Below are 15,116 nucleotides of genomic sequence, written 5' to 3' on the forward strand. Positions count from 1 at the left end.
TGCAAGAACATAGTGCACATGAAGCCACCAGCCCAATCTTTCCACCCACCGCAGATTACCTCCAAGACAAGGCGCAGGGCAGGCTGAAACTATTTAGCTTGCCAACAACTAAGTGTGAGCAGGAGAGCTATGAAAGTTCTCTTGAGAGAATATGATGTGCCGCACTGTATGCCAGTGCTACACCATGCTGCAAATGCGTTGTGCAACACCATAGCTGCCTTCGCATAAACACACAAAGGCAAACAGCACGGGAACTTTAGGATTATGCCATGTGATTAAAGAAGCATGCATACGGCAATCCCATTAGGTAATTTTTGACAAAGTGTGCAGCCATTCAGAGCACAACATTTTGCCAAGTTGTTGTGAAGTTGTGCTACCGTCTTTCCTACAAAATAATGTCCCAGAGAAGCCTGCTTGCTATTGTGCCAAAATATCTCTTGTTCCCCTTCTGTCAACAAGCCTGCAAGTTCCTTCCTAGTAAAACACAATGATGTATCAGAGGTTTATTTATTTATTCCATAAATTTTCGAAAGCATTTGAATATTGCAATGAACATCACAATAATTTTCACACGACTGAGTGTAGAAAGAAAGTTTATCGTTTACTCTACTGTTCTAAGATCACTTGATAGTCCTTCACAGAGGCTTCAAAACTATTTTCGCTTTGGTTTATGGTTTGTGGTTTGTTCCTAATGAGTATTTAAGTGCCTGACACAGTGGTTTTTTGATTGTCAGGAGTTCCTCATTTGCGCAAGCTTTGGCTTTGGGACTCAAATTGAATTCTTGGTGGCATTGTGCGACACAAATGTAGTTCCTCTGAACATCACTTTAGATTGACTGTTAGTACGACTTTTTATTTTTGGACTGAGCCAAGTAATATTTGCTGTTTGAAAGTGTAAAATGCATGCCAGGAATCTTGTGTTGCCCAAGCCCATTTTTTTTTTCTCCTCGCAGTGATTCGGACAGTGACAACGATGTGGACATTGACACGCTCCTCCGGAGGCACGGCCTGGGTAGCCAGTCGCGCATGTCCTCGGTAGGGGACATGTCTCCGCTGCCGGTGACCGGCGGAAGCAGCCGCCGCAGTTCGGCTGCCGTGTCACTCAGTAGGTACGCTTGCTCTAGGCATGCCGGAGCTGCTGAACCCTAACAGCACGGCACGCCTTCCCCCATTGCCTCGTTTGCTTGCCTTGAATGGGCTGGGGAGTGCCAGCCATGGCCTTGTGTTGGCAGTGGATGCCTGCAACCGCCTGCCTGTCCTCCACGTCCCGGTATGGCTTCGTTGTAATGTGAACACTGCTTCCACAGGCAGTATCTTACGCATATTGTGCTGCATTTATATTATGCAGAGAAAACGTCCCAATTCATACCACACGAGGTCAACAAAGATAGCGCTATTTTCCGGTTGTCAAGTTTAAATTGCTGAATAGCCAAGGAGAACCTCCAGAAAAGATGGTTTGGTATATGTGCCAAATATATTTGGTAAGATGTGGATGACACTCCTCCTTTGCGCAACAGAATTTTTGTACTACAGTCGAACCTCGATATAATGAAGTCCAATTTGCAGCCGAAAGTCGAGGTTCGCATGTTTCAGCAGTCCAAATAAAGATGCAGGTTCTTGGAACACTCCTGGCGTATGGCACCTTGTAGATAGCAAAATTACAAAGATAACCAATAAACCCCGGAACTAATAACACAACCAAGAGCGTGATGCCCGATAGCCAGCGGGTACGAACGCATTTTTCTCCATTACGCATACGGTGAAGAGCAGGTCTGCAGCAAGCGCCGCGCCTAGTGCTCATAGCTGCCACTAGATGTGGCCATCAGTGCCATCATCATCATGATTTGTCATCACTAAATATAAATAAAATTTTCTTTCACGAAGACATGGCAACCCATGGCGTAAAGAAAATAAAAATTATGCACATACCAGAGCTATGAACTTGAATATTCTTTCGAAGAAAATTGGAAGTAGTATTAACTTGGTGGATCCATGAGGCCACCACTTACCATTAGAGCGCTTAACGCTCGCAGCCATCGGATGATACCGCGCTCAGTAAAGCAATGACGACGTTGATTAATGAACGCTGGAATATTTTATTTAACTACCCACAGAGCAATTCTATGCAACTCAGGTGGAAGCGAAGAACTCCGTCAGCTTCATCTGCCGCTTTTCAATATCGCAGAGCAGCTGCCACGAGTCAACGACATCTGTTGTGTACGCCATACTTTCGTCACCGTCATTGTACTCACGGTGGAGCAGGGCCTTAAAATTAAGGCGAAGGTCCGGGCTTGTTTCATGACCATGCCGCACTTCACTGGCAGGGACTGATCGCGCATTTCAGTGACATACGCCGCAAGCTTAGCCTACAGCTCCGGAAAGCGTCCACTTCGGCACGCGTCACAGGTGAAAATTTCGCTTCGCTGCAGTCGCCACACTCGCACCACCCGTTTCTGATTTGTTTCTTCGGCGTAAAGGATGGCAGCCCTCTTGAACGCTGCTGTGAACGAGTGCGAAACGATTAGTGGGCCTGGAGCACTCATGACGACTGGGGAAGCGTAGAAGTAGCACGTAGCCGGCATTCAAGTGGAATGCGTCAAACCTATGCCAATGCCTTTCAACAGAGAAAGTAATCCGCGAGCGGTGTCTGCTCTTCCATGAACTACCGATACTCCCCGCAAGCGCCGCCATTCTGAGGGTGCCGCCGCAAATGGGAACAGCGGCGCTTCCATCAACTATCGACACCCCCCCATGAGTGTTGCGTGCACTGTAAAACTCTCAAAAATGTTGAAAAACCCTTCCGAAAAGCGAAAAAGCACACGGGATAGCGAAAAGATACCGGTAGGGCCATAGAGCAAACATAAAATTGTAACTATGTTGTAGCTCCCGTTGGTGTCACTTTTTAGCCGGGCCATGTTTTGGCTTCGATTTTAAGTCGACCCCCCCAACTTCAGACTTCCAAACTTAAAAAAAGTGCTCGACTTACAATCGTGTAAATACAGTAACCAACTGAGAAAACGTGCCCAACGACCGCTGTTCGTAAACTTACTTCCGGTTGACGCTTTCCCGTTCCAACAGGCCGGTGACGTCATAGCGTGACGCGTTCCGGAACTTCTGAAGCACTCCGGCTAGCACTACATGAGCGCGTCTTCTGCGGGTTTCATACGTACACGATAGATGGTGCAGCGGCATGTTCTGCTCCACGTATTGAAGTGCGCCGGGAAAATTTGAGCATTAAAGGGCGCATGCAAATCGCTGTATGCCCGGCTAAAGTTTTCGTCTGCCTGTCAAGGAGGCTCCTGGTACGTGCGTGCGATGCGCAAGGACTTCGTTAAATCGGAAGTGCAGGATAAAGTGACCTCGTTAAATCGCGAAAAAAAATACATGGTTTTCAATGGGGCAGAGATTGGGAAAAATAAAAAGTCCGTTATTTCGAGAATTTCGTTAAATTGAGGTTCGTTATATCGAGGTTCGACTGTACTATGTGGTTAACGGTGCACACAGTGCTGCCAGGAAATTTTGAGCAAGACTGCTCCAGAATTTCAAGTGCATCCACGGTTGTGGTTGCGTCTTGTTTACCGTAGGGATCACAGCTGTTTGAACACTGTCAATGAAAGCATCAAAATTGGGTGGCTTTGGTTTGTAACGGGCTGCCTTGTATTGTGTAGACAGTAATTCGAACCTATAGTGTTACATTATTATGAAGAGATGTTTCTGCACCACGTGCGCTCTCCTATGCACACGTGATGTGTACTCTCCTATGTCAAATGAACTGACATGCACCAGATTGGTATTAAATTAACAAGTCTCCTGTGCAATACATTTATATGTGTATGCTTATATATAATTTATATACATGCTCTATATCTGATAGCACCATTCTAATCTTCTAGTATGAATTACAATACAGTCTGTGCTTGTTACAATGGACCTGCGTACAACAGACTTTCAGATATAGCGGACCATATTTCAACCTTATTTGTTCTACATATTTTGTTAACGTAACAAAATTCGCTCTTAGTGAACTGTGATACAACAGACTATTGGCTACAGTGGACGAAATTAGCGTCAATTTTTTTCAATATTGGGCATATAAAGCATACTTTTGCAGTGTCGACACGGGCTGACAGCTGACTTGCGAGGGTCAGCCGACGATCGTGGCTGAATATTGCCCACACGAAAGAGGAAGGCAGGGCAGAAACGCACCGTCTTCTTTTGTGCATGAGGCACCGGGGAAGGCAAGAGAGGGAGGGGTTCTACTCCGGCGGCTGCTGCTTACGGCATGTCAACACTGCCGCCATATCTTGAAAGCGAACTGTGATGTGGACAAAGTGCACAAAGTGCCGGTAGCTTCGTATGCACTGTGTTTAGTTCACGTTGAAGCGAGAGACAGCACAAAGGTCAATACACTCGCTGCTGCTGCTGCGCTTCTTCACTCCAATGTATTGACAGCAACTTTCCGCGGTTATCGAGCGAGATAAAACTACTGTCCTTACTTTGCATAACTGTCTACTAATTTGCTATCGCAATCGATGCTTTGCCTTTCGGGCGAAGCTGAGACCTTTTTATTGTTTGTTTTTTACTTTGGACGTTCGTCACTCACTCTTTGCAATAACGTTGTTAGACATCACGACGAATGTTTCGGAAGTGAGGCGTTTTGGATATTATCGACTTCGGACAAAATGGACGTTTGTTGTCAGACTATCAGGGTTCGTTGTATTGAGAGTCATCTATAATTTGTAATTATACAGGTGCCAAATTAACAAGCTTTTACTGAAGTAATAATTTTTCAACACAAAAGGGAATTGTGCCTTGCCAGAAAATGTGCGTTATATGCATAATCATACCGAATATGCAATCACTATGCTGCATATTTACTATTTATACTTAACTGCAAGAAATAATACCAATATAGCAAGTTATACAGTAGAACCTCATTTAATCCTGTTATGTATGATTTTCCGGCACCAACATTCATGATCGAGAACATAATGTGACCCAATACAGATACGCTTATTTTTTTGCCAGTTCATACATTCCCAAAAAAACAAGGATCTTTTGTCACAAACGTTCAGTAAATCGCCAAACTGCGATATGATATGTTTTTCGGCCGCTAGACCCCTTGTAAACAAGAAAACGTCTGAGGCATGTGTGATCGAGAACAGTAGCCGTCTGCAGCAGCAGCTTCCCCGCGATTCGCGCCCGCCCGTATCACAGGAAAATGCTGGTGCGCACTCAGTTCCTCATTCTGGTACCAACAAATCTCCTCCTGGGTTAATGCGCATTCACAACTACCACCACCAACCTTATTGCGAAGAGCAGCTTCACTTATCTGTTTCACAGCGCGTGGGCCTTAGTGCTACTGGGAACTTACTGCACGCATTTAACAGGCAGTGACCAAAATTCGCCACTGTTCCCTGCTGCAGGCGGCGCAAAGGCAGCGTCGTGTATTGCTCTGGGGGAATCGTAGGCATCGTATTCCGGTGTTGCCCACCAGCTCGATTTCGTTTATATTATTCATCACAGTCCTAAAACACTACACAGTTGTAAAATGACAACATGCGTCTCGGGTCGCTGAGATGCCCTACGGCTCGACACGCATTCATCGCTGTTGCATGCCACAACGGCGGCAGATCAAAACTTCCTACCAAAATGCTCTACTCGAAGAAGCTCGAATTGGAGAAGCGCAAATGTGAGCTTGCCACAGTTGCAAAGAGGACAACACGCGTCACTGGGGCTCGAGCCCCAGCAACACGACTCGTGTCGGCTTTTCATGCTGCAACGATTCGCATAATGCTTGACATTATGTAATTGTCAACTACAGATGAGTCTGTCAATATTTAGTGACTTGCAGTCGTACGTTTTCTCGGTTAGTATGTTCTTTTCTCGCATTTTCTAAAAGATATGTATGATTGAGGTTCTGCTATAAGGAAAACTCGCCTTGTGCTTTATTTGTAGCTTCCTGCTACGCTCGGATGAATGACAATTTTCTCTTTTCCTGAACCTTGCCCCGCCTTGCGGGCTTCCACAGAACTTGTTTGCCATGTTCAGTGTCCCTGTGCTTCAAGTTGTCGAATAATTTCACCACACTCCGCAATCTACTTGCTTGCTGGTTAACTCAGGTTGTAGAGTGACCATCCGAGAAGGGTGTTGGTCCTGGGCTTCATCCCAAGACCAGCACAAATTTTTCTTCAGCTTCAAAGCTTTCTTTCTTCCTTATACTCGGTTCCACACATAGCACTCAATGCTGTGGAGGCCAGAGAGACTTCTTGCAGTGGCTTCATTTGTGCTTGGATATAGTTCGAAGTTTTTTTACCGCAATTTTGCGTAACTGTTTTTTATATAGGCTCAGTATTGAATGAAACAAGTTTTAATCCTTCGAAACAAACACACTGTGGTATACGGCTGCTAATGTGTTGTTTTACATCGCTTTTTATTTTTGTCATCCTTTTGGGGTTCACTATTTCCAAACTGTCGCAAGGAGCCTCACATGCATGCTCGCACAAGAGAATGCTGTTGGCACACAGCGAGGCATGGACGAAATGCGTGAAGTGATAGCTTTTCTTGACCGACCTTCTTGCATAGCTTCCACAGCGTTGACTGCTATGTATGGAATGGAGTACTATAGGTTTCCAAAACTCAAGTAAATGCTATATTAAAAATACTGGGGCATTCAATCATATTTTACTGCTGCAGCAGCTAAGAGCTCACAAATGTACACCTTCTAGCATGGTAAACATAGCAGCTCAGAATTTGGGCGTCTTGATATAATCAGGCTAATTCCCTGGCGCAGCAGAGATAGTGATCTATTTTAGTGAGAAGTGAGACGTTTAATAATAGGATCCTGTTATAATAGTGCTGAGTATGGAATTTGAGTACCCAAGCTGTTCAGACTTATTGAGAGCCAGGAACACTATTCAGTAACATTCATTGTGTGGTGGCCCTTCGCAAAACGAGTGCCTGGAAGACAATATTTTTGCGCCATATTAACACCTGCACATTCTCCATGAAAAATCCGTTCTTGCCTTCAACTCAGTGTGTCAGTACTAAGAACCTGTATGCATTTTTCGGATGCTTGTAGCATGTCTAACAAGTGTGTCATGGTCTTGCTGAATTTCAAAAGTGTTCTGTTGTAAAATTTGCATGTACTAGTCCAATTATTATTTGCTTTCAGTACTGTCCTGAAACAAATTACACAGAATTTATTGAGCCTTTTCACTGTGTGGTCTGTTCAGCTATTCTGCTAGAAATCATGTGATTATTCGGCTGCATACGATAGCATTCTAGCCTAATAGCTTGAGCATTTCTGCCTTTGTCATACTATTGTAGTTTGTAGTAATGTGCATTTGGCTGATCAGTCAGTTAGGTACTTGCGCACATCTCTAGGAAGATTGACATTTCGCTGCTCTATACAAAGTCATAATGCTTAAATTTGGCCCTAGAATCAGCAGCTGTTTTCAGGCTACCTAGTATGCCGTAACGGTGATGCCACTTACTAGGCATATTTCTCTGGGTGCCTCATATTGGTGCTGCCATGCCACAAAACATAAGTTTCGTAAGTAACCGGCCATTTTGTTACCGTCCATGTCATGTAGCATCAAAATAACCTGCATGATTGAGGTCGTGTCTTGCCAGTATTTTGTCATTGGAGAAAAGAGGAAGCAAAGAATGCCAAGAGGGTTCCAAAAACTTTCTGGAGTTATCTCTGTGCATACTGCTTAGTTGTATAAGATTTAGTAGCTTTTACAGTAGAACCTCGTAGACACTATCCCGTCTTGCAAGACTTCCCGGAGCAACGTTTGCGAGCAAGAGCATGAATAAATGAGCCAGTACAATCGCTCTTTTTTTTCGCCCGGTTAATTTGTTTCCAGCAAACATGATCTTTCAGCATCAGCATTCAGTACATCGCGAAACTTTAATCGTATGATATGTCATCCAGCTGCTAGATTCCATGTGAGCAAAAAAGCGATGCAGGCATGCATGATCAGACAAACACAGTGCATTCTACTACATTTCTGGTGTAAACCTTAGGCAAAGGCGTAATCGTGAACCTGTTTCATTTAAAAAATTTTTTTTTCGATATAAACACTCGTGGAACGCAATAGGTGGCTTGGGCATTATGGCTAGACAAAGCATCACAAGATCTCACCACCGGTGTTGTTGCTGCGATACACCTCTCTGGTAACCTGGTAAACTGCAAACGGTGAGAATTGTGGACATCCTAAAACCCTGTAACGTTGCCTTTCTGTCAAGAAAAGCTGAATTGCCTGTCAGCATGCCCACACCAGACCGTTAAACACTGCTTGCTGCAAATCTGTTGTATGGCGATGCTCACCGCCAGCTTATGTTCGCTTCTCTTGCGGTCACTTAGCCGTGTAGTCTCGGGAGCACAGCCAAGAAGTGACAGGGCCTGATTTTTGCTTCTCTGCTCATCCCGCACTGGCAACACTCTGTTCCCCAAACAGATCGAATGAGAGTCCCATCTCTGGACTGTCATCTGTGAGCCCCGAGCTGGAGCTGGCCGACTCTGGCAGTGGTCGAACAACCTCTTACAAGGACGACCAGCTCGTGGACGTGTGATGTTGCACCGCAAGTGCTACTGCTGCATTCTGGTGGGAACGAGGCTGTACGGCCGCTGCTGGACCCTGGCAGACTGTCGTAAAGCACAGTGCACATTACCGTAACTGGACCACCGACGTTCCTGAATGTTTTTTTTTTCCTGTTCCTCTTGTCCCTAGTGATGTACGCGACGTTGCGACACGAGTGGCAACCAATCCATGGCCCGTCCTTGCCATGGTTGACTTACCCCACTGTGATGCTCCCCGATAGTGTTGTTGCCTCATTCTTCGATTGGCCACCTACCTCGAGGTCAGCCGAGTTCACTTAGTGTATGCCTTTCCTGTTCACCGTTTTTTTTTTGTTGTTGCTTGAGGAACATGCATTCCTCAGACACGCTGCCCATCTTTTCTACCAAGTCTCCTAGGAGTGGGACTTTTGAAGAGAACTTAGCAGGTAGCAAATGAGACAAGCATTGAAGCCAAAGGTGTGGCGCTTTCTTTTTTTCTTCATTAACCCAAAGTGCAGTCACACAACCGAGTTCTGTTCCATGGGAAGTCCTAAACTCTCCTGTTGAGACCTTGCTAGTTATGAGCCCTGCAGCACAGTAGTACTTCCTGAAGCATAGAACAGTTATTGTATCACAGAGCAGGATATATGTCACATGTGCAGCGACCACCATAAACTGCAGTGAGCAGAATCCTGATAGAGAAGCTATGGTCTGCATACTTAACGTGCCGGCATGGTCTTCAATGCACATCAAGCTCACAAGCACGCCATAGAGCATGTGCAGAACCTCTGGTGAGCAAAGATGGGAAGGCCACATGCCACCACGGTATATTACTGCTTAGAGATGATGCCTTGCTTCTTAATTGATTGGAACGTGCAGTGGCTGTCGGTGTTTGCTGCAAGTCTTTTGTGCGAATGCCAGAATTTTTAAGCCTTAAGCTTACCATTGATGGCAGATTTTGTGGAGTTACTCGAGTTCAGCCAGTATGAAAAACACTGTACACTGAGGTGAACAGGTATAAGCCCGTACACCTAACTGGCCATCACTGAGGCAATCACAAAACCAGTTACCAGGGTAAAGTCTGCAACGCATATTCGCACAAGCAGTTTCCTGGCAATATATATATGCACACAATGCCAGATTCCTTTGTATACACCAGAATGTTTTTCGCTGGAGCCTTGTTTCTGGTTGCCTTTGGCTTTGCTGTATGCCATGCAAAGCCATGCCAGTACAGCTTTCTTATCTCGCCCTTGCCTGGAACATGTTCGTGGCTTTAACTGGACATGCCAGCAAGTGCCTTGCTTTTTTAGACAAAGTTTTCAAGGATATTGCTAGCTTTTTGGCCTAGACTTGATGCCTCTTTTCGCTAGCTTCATATACAAAGCAGTGTCAAGAACAGCCCATACCTTAAGAGTTGAATTTTGTACACTTATTCACCCACTTGGCTGCAGTGTTCATTTTGACCAGTGTAAAAATACGCTTGCACTAGTTGCATTTTATTGTGAGCTTTACCAGGGAAATGAACTGCTCAAAGCTCAGTGAATTTGTTTACTGAGGCTATTCGAGAATTGTGATGTTTGTTTGTAACAGATAAATAGGTTTATATCTATGTAAAGGTCTATGTTTATTTCTGCACCATGGCCAAGTTCTTGCATTGTATTGTTGTTTCCGTCTGAAATTGTGAGCATAAAGAAAAAGCGAAATATAGGTGTATGCAGAACTTGTTGCCACTCAGATTCACAGGCTTTCTTTTTTTTTTTGTTGTTGTTGTTCTGAAACCTAACATTGTTTATGATCTGTTCTTCTGAAATTTATGGCCTTGTATATTTTCTTGGGAACATGCATATAATTTATATGATTGTGCTAATGTCACTTATATTTTTTATCTTTTTCTAAGTTTTTTTTGCTGTTTTGCATCAGAGTGGCTTACTACCTAGGCACTCCAATTGACTATGTTGTTGCCATTGGTTAATAAGGTTTGTGTACTCTGTCTAAACTATCACAGATAATTTTGGTGTCACTAGCCTGACATCACTGTTGTGTTCTGCTACTTAGGTTTTATGACATCTCTACAAAACACTATTCTTTTCCCAATTTATTTCCTTTCTTTTTTTTCAGTCAGAAATGGACAGGGCAATGATTGCAACTTGGAGTCGCTGTGTTGCACTTAGGCTGTGGCGCACTCAACAGCGAGTGTTGGTCACCTAGATTGTTGTATACACCCCTTTTTGGGCCCCACCCTTTCAGATACGTACAAGAACATACTATAGCTGTAAATGTATGTATAATTCTGTAATTATGCTGAAAACAGGCGTGAAATGTTTGGTCGAAAGCCAGTGACAGCGGTGTTTGTATATCCCCTATGTGTGAGTGCTTGTGAAATAAAGAGAAATTACAAATATTTGTTTCCACGTTTTCATTTAATCTTGGCAGTACGATGACTGATTTTTGTCCTGTATAAGGTGCACAAGTGTACAACAATGTGTGCGGCGTTGATGGACAGAACGCGGTGACGGGTGAGTTGCCCATGGCACCTGACCTTTAACTCCAACATGTTTAAAGACTAGCAGGGTGTCTAGCAACTGTGAAACGATGAAATATCGGACAAATTCTAAGCACCTGGCTATGTCGTGGAACTACCAAGGAACTATTTAAAAGTGAGATGTCAGGGAAATCGCCTTTCTTACATAATCCTGTAGGTCAGCCACTCTGCAAAGCGTTTAGGCTCTTCACAGCACCCACAAGTCAGCGTTTTCTTAATAGCAATTCCGGCTTTGACCAACATATCAGAACAATTGGTTGGTGAATTACGGACAGCACTGGCTTCTGGCTTATTAACGCAGGCACATTCTTGGTCTGTGCTAGCACTTGCTGCTTCAGGGCTTCCACGTTGACGAGACAGTGAAGATTCCTACGTGCCACAGCAATGCAGTTGCTTGCACAGAGGGCGTGCCGTAAGATGTCGTCTGTTGCATGTTGATAATGGCAGGAGGCAATCCGGCCAACAAAGAACCAAATGTTGTGGTCCGCTATGAAGCATATTTTCCGGTTGGGTTGATGCTTCCTAGCACCCACATGGTAGCCAATAGAGACACACTGTTACAGTCCGTTTTTAATATAATGGTGTTATAGCCAAATTTCACCCACTTTGTAGGTATCCAACAGAAAATATGGGGTGATCCCGAAGGCAGTGCAGTTGAACACAAAATATTGTTGCGCTATCTGTCATAGGGGAAGAAGGTAACTGGCATGGCGAGACATTCTAAAGAGTGAATTTGGCATGAGAGAAGCATGTGTTTAATCGTTGCCTAACTGTTCAACCACTGGGCTGCTGTGTTAGAAGACAAAGGTTCGATTCCAGCATTGGTCCCACAGAGCTTCGTGGTATATATAGGCAGATTTCACCCACTTTGGCGAAATGTAGTTGGAAACTTGAGGTGTGCACAGGTAAAGGTGTATGAAATCGCAAGTTTGTGAGAGACACGAAGTGTAGTAACATCACTTTGACAAACCAGAGCATGTAACGTTGCCCATGATCAGACTTGTGCACCTTACAAAAGAAAGGTAACCTAATTCTTCATATGAAGTTTGTTGCAGAGGCCAATTACTGCCCCACAAAAGTAATTGAGCAATTACTTTTACGTTACTTTCTTCCCAACTTTTATTAACATTGTACAAATACAGTAAATAGAACAAGCTGGCCTGGCTATTTCATCGAGCCTTCTGCAGCCCTTTGCACTTCGTTTGCCTTCACAGCAATTTTTTTGTTATTTGTGTCGGTCATCACTATTTTTCTCAAGAGGCCAGCAGTGACAATGGGAAATTGCTCAGTGAGCACGCTGAATGGAAGGAAAGGGGCGTAATATATAAATACTTTGCACACAATATTGTGGTTGCTCAATAACACGGTGCTTATGCCTGGGCATTCTGTAAAGTGCAGCGCTTCATTGTTTCCGTGGCTCTGAGAAGGGTCTCCTGGTGAGGCAAATGAAAACCTGAAAAAATGTTTCGTAGGCAATTTCCTGAAATCAGTGTCCAAATTGACTATCACTATCAAGCCATAGCAGTGCCGGTTCAAGTTGTCGGTGAAAATCAGGTGCAATATTTGGATGGGCAGACAAATGTACTGAGTACCAGGGTTTGCCTGTATTAACATGCTCATCAGCGAGGCTGCTGAGGGGCCTGACCAAACTGAAGTGCTCAAACCTGCATTGCCTGTTGCAGCTTGGTTCGTCAACATTGCAACTTGTTGCGTGTAATTGGTTAATGCAAGAAAATTAATCAAATTGCAGTGAGCATTACCGAGTAAAGAAAGTAATCATTGAATTACAATGTACACCAGAAACTGTATTTATAATTATGAGTAATTAATTTCACATAATTTGTCATGTGCAAGTCTCTGTAATGAATAATGTATTGAATGAATAGCATGCAGCTGTTGAGACATCACAATTTAAGTACACAATTGCATACTTGGAGAGTTAGCGGTTCTAATTCCTGGCCTAGTTTTTTTTTTCAGTAGTGTAACAAACACATTCGATTGTGCTGATGTGATGAGTCCACAAGCAGAGGCATAAGGTGGACACAGGTAAAGTGCAGGGCTGCCGTCATTGCTGCACCTTGCTACTCAACAAAAAGCCATCTGATTCATCTTTTGTGGCTAAAAAATGTCCACTATGGAACATCAGCCCAATCTGCCACGATTTTGCTTTGCCTGCTGTCCTGGGATTTATTTTGCAATGGTTGCACTCCCTCAAGGAAACTTCCACCTGCAGCATGAATTCCTAAATTCGGTGTGGTGCACTCAGATGGAAAATGCGACAGGAACCACGCACAATGCAATGAAATCCACACCACGTTAGGCAACCAGGAACGAACACTGCATTTCAATGGACCACCAATATCCGATCGATATACAGATAAAGATACAGAGCCTACAAGTCTGCTCTGAAGCAGGATGTTAGCGGATATCCACTAGATGTCCGGATAACGTCCACTTCCAATAAATTAAGTTCTGTGGACAAACAAAGAATGTCACATTTTGATCTATGCTCACAACCGATAAATTTTATTCACTGTATATGTCCTACACCATCAGATGTCATTACTAGGATGCCCGACATTGGACGTTATGTACTAAATATATGTACTTTCTTTGGTGTCAACAAAATAATGAAATCTTGATATGTGGTTATATGTGTTGCTGAATTGTCTCTTCAAAACGGCATACTTTTGAAAGTCCCCTGACAGCAATAAAATTAATCTATGGATGGCCCAAAGAGATCTATTACGTCCCACATCCAAATGAAGACATGCAGTAGATCTCGCAGTAATGTTGTAGTTGGCAAAGTTCTGAATTTGGTCGCCACGGATATGATTGAAATGTGCAACCAAGGTGGGAAATCTTTTTTTTTACAGGTGGTTGTGTCTGCTTTCCAGATGGGTGCTCTCTCTAAATTTACATAACATTTTAGGTTATGCTATAGAGACATCCCAGGACATTTCATCCTTACCATTTTCGACCCGCAGTTGTGCCTTCCAGAGGTTCTATCTTTTAATTTCCTACAAAGAGAAATATGCCTTTTCTGATATGTTCGAATTATAACACAATGCCATAACGTCTCCACCTCATTAATACACTGTGCTTCATATATGTCCTATTGGAATGAACCTTGAGAAGATTAATTAGTTAAATATCCCACCTGTGCCAGGCAGGTGATCATGATGAATGGAACTGCCCAATGCTCTTCCATGCCGTGATGTTCTGTGCAGGAAATTTCTCCCTTTTCCGGAAATTTTCAGCCACAAATTTAGATGATAGAGAAAAAGATAATTATTGCACAGAATTTTAAGATTGATGAAGCAAAATATTAGAATTATGCCTTTGAGCAAGCCACCACTTTCACAACCCACAGCACAGCCTTTTCAGTGCATGGGCCGAACTTGGGAGTCAGTCAGCTTCAAGTTCAATAGCCGTTGTTGCAAAGGAGCTGGTCTGGTGTTGGGTACAAATAAGGTGACATACTCAGAATCGCTACGAACCTGCAAGCCACCAGTGGTAGTTAATGTTAGAGCTGTGATGCTATACATATATGAATGTGTATACATAGCCTATGCAGGCAAAGTTCTGACTGTTGCAGAAGTCACGGGGCGCCTGTCTTATCGTGAGGTGCTTTTTACGTTGCGATGATAGAATGAATTTTTTAGAACTACTCTTTCAGGAGGGCACCTGTAGATGACAAATGAAAGTACCCGAGATTATAAAAATTTGTACTTTCGCCCAGAGGCGAAGCATCGATTGCGATAGCAAATAAACAGACAGCCATACGAAGGGTAGTAGCTTTATCGGCTGTTTAAACTGGTAAACATTTGCATACTAACTAAATTAACAAGCGTGGTGTCAGCGTGCACAGGCAAACGTGAACACATCACACTCGATGACCGCGGACACTCGCTGTCAAAATGTGAGGAAGCACGACAGCAGCAGCGAGCGAAGTGACCTTCATGCTATTGCTTCAACGCGAACTTAGTGACAAGAACACAGCGAGCA

The 15,116-nt window shown here is 43.8% G+C and overlaps 1 protein-coding gene across 2 annotated transcripts in view; it reads left to right on the plus strand.

Moving 5' to 3' along the window:
* The window catches only part of LOC126524347 (unconventional myosin-XVIIIa-like), a 358,530-nt gene extending 347,563 nt beyond the window's left edge, over positions 1–10,967 (plus strand). Inside the window, exons 32-33 of one of the 2 annotated variants that reach the window (XM_050172677.3) lie at positions 954–1,105; positions 8,466–10,967. In XM_050172677.3, the coding sequence (XP_050028634.2) occupies positions 954–1,105; positions 8,466–8,503 (190 nt within the window). In that variant the 3' untranslated portion in view covers positions 8,504–10,967. Of the gene's footprint in view, positions 1–953; positions 1,110–8,465 lie in introns of both variants that reach the window. The other variant, XM_050172676.3, reaches the window with a different exon arrangement.
* Positions 10,968–15,116: the final 4,149 nt, after the last annotated feature.

Source organism: Dermacentor andersoni, chromosome 3, assembly GCF_023375885.2.
Source record: "Dermacentor andersoni chromosome 3, qqDerAnde1_hic_scaffold, whole genome shotgun sequence".
Classification (NCBI taxonomy): Eukaryota; Metazoa; Arthropoda; class Arachnida; order Ixodida; family Ixodidae; genus Dermacentor; species Dermacentor andersoni.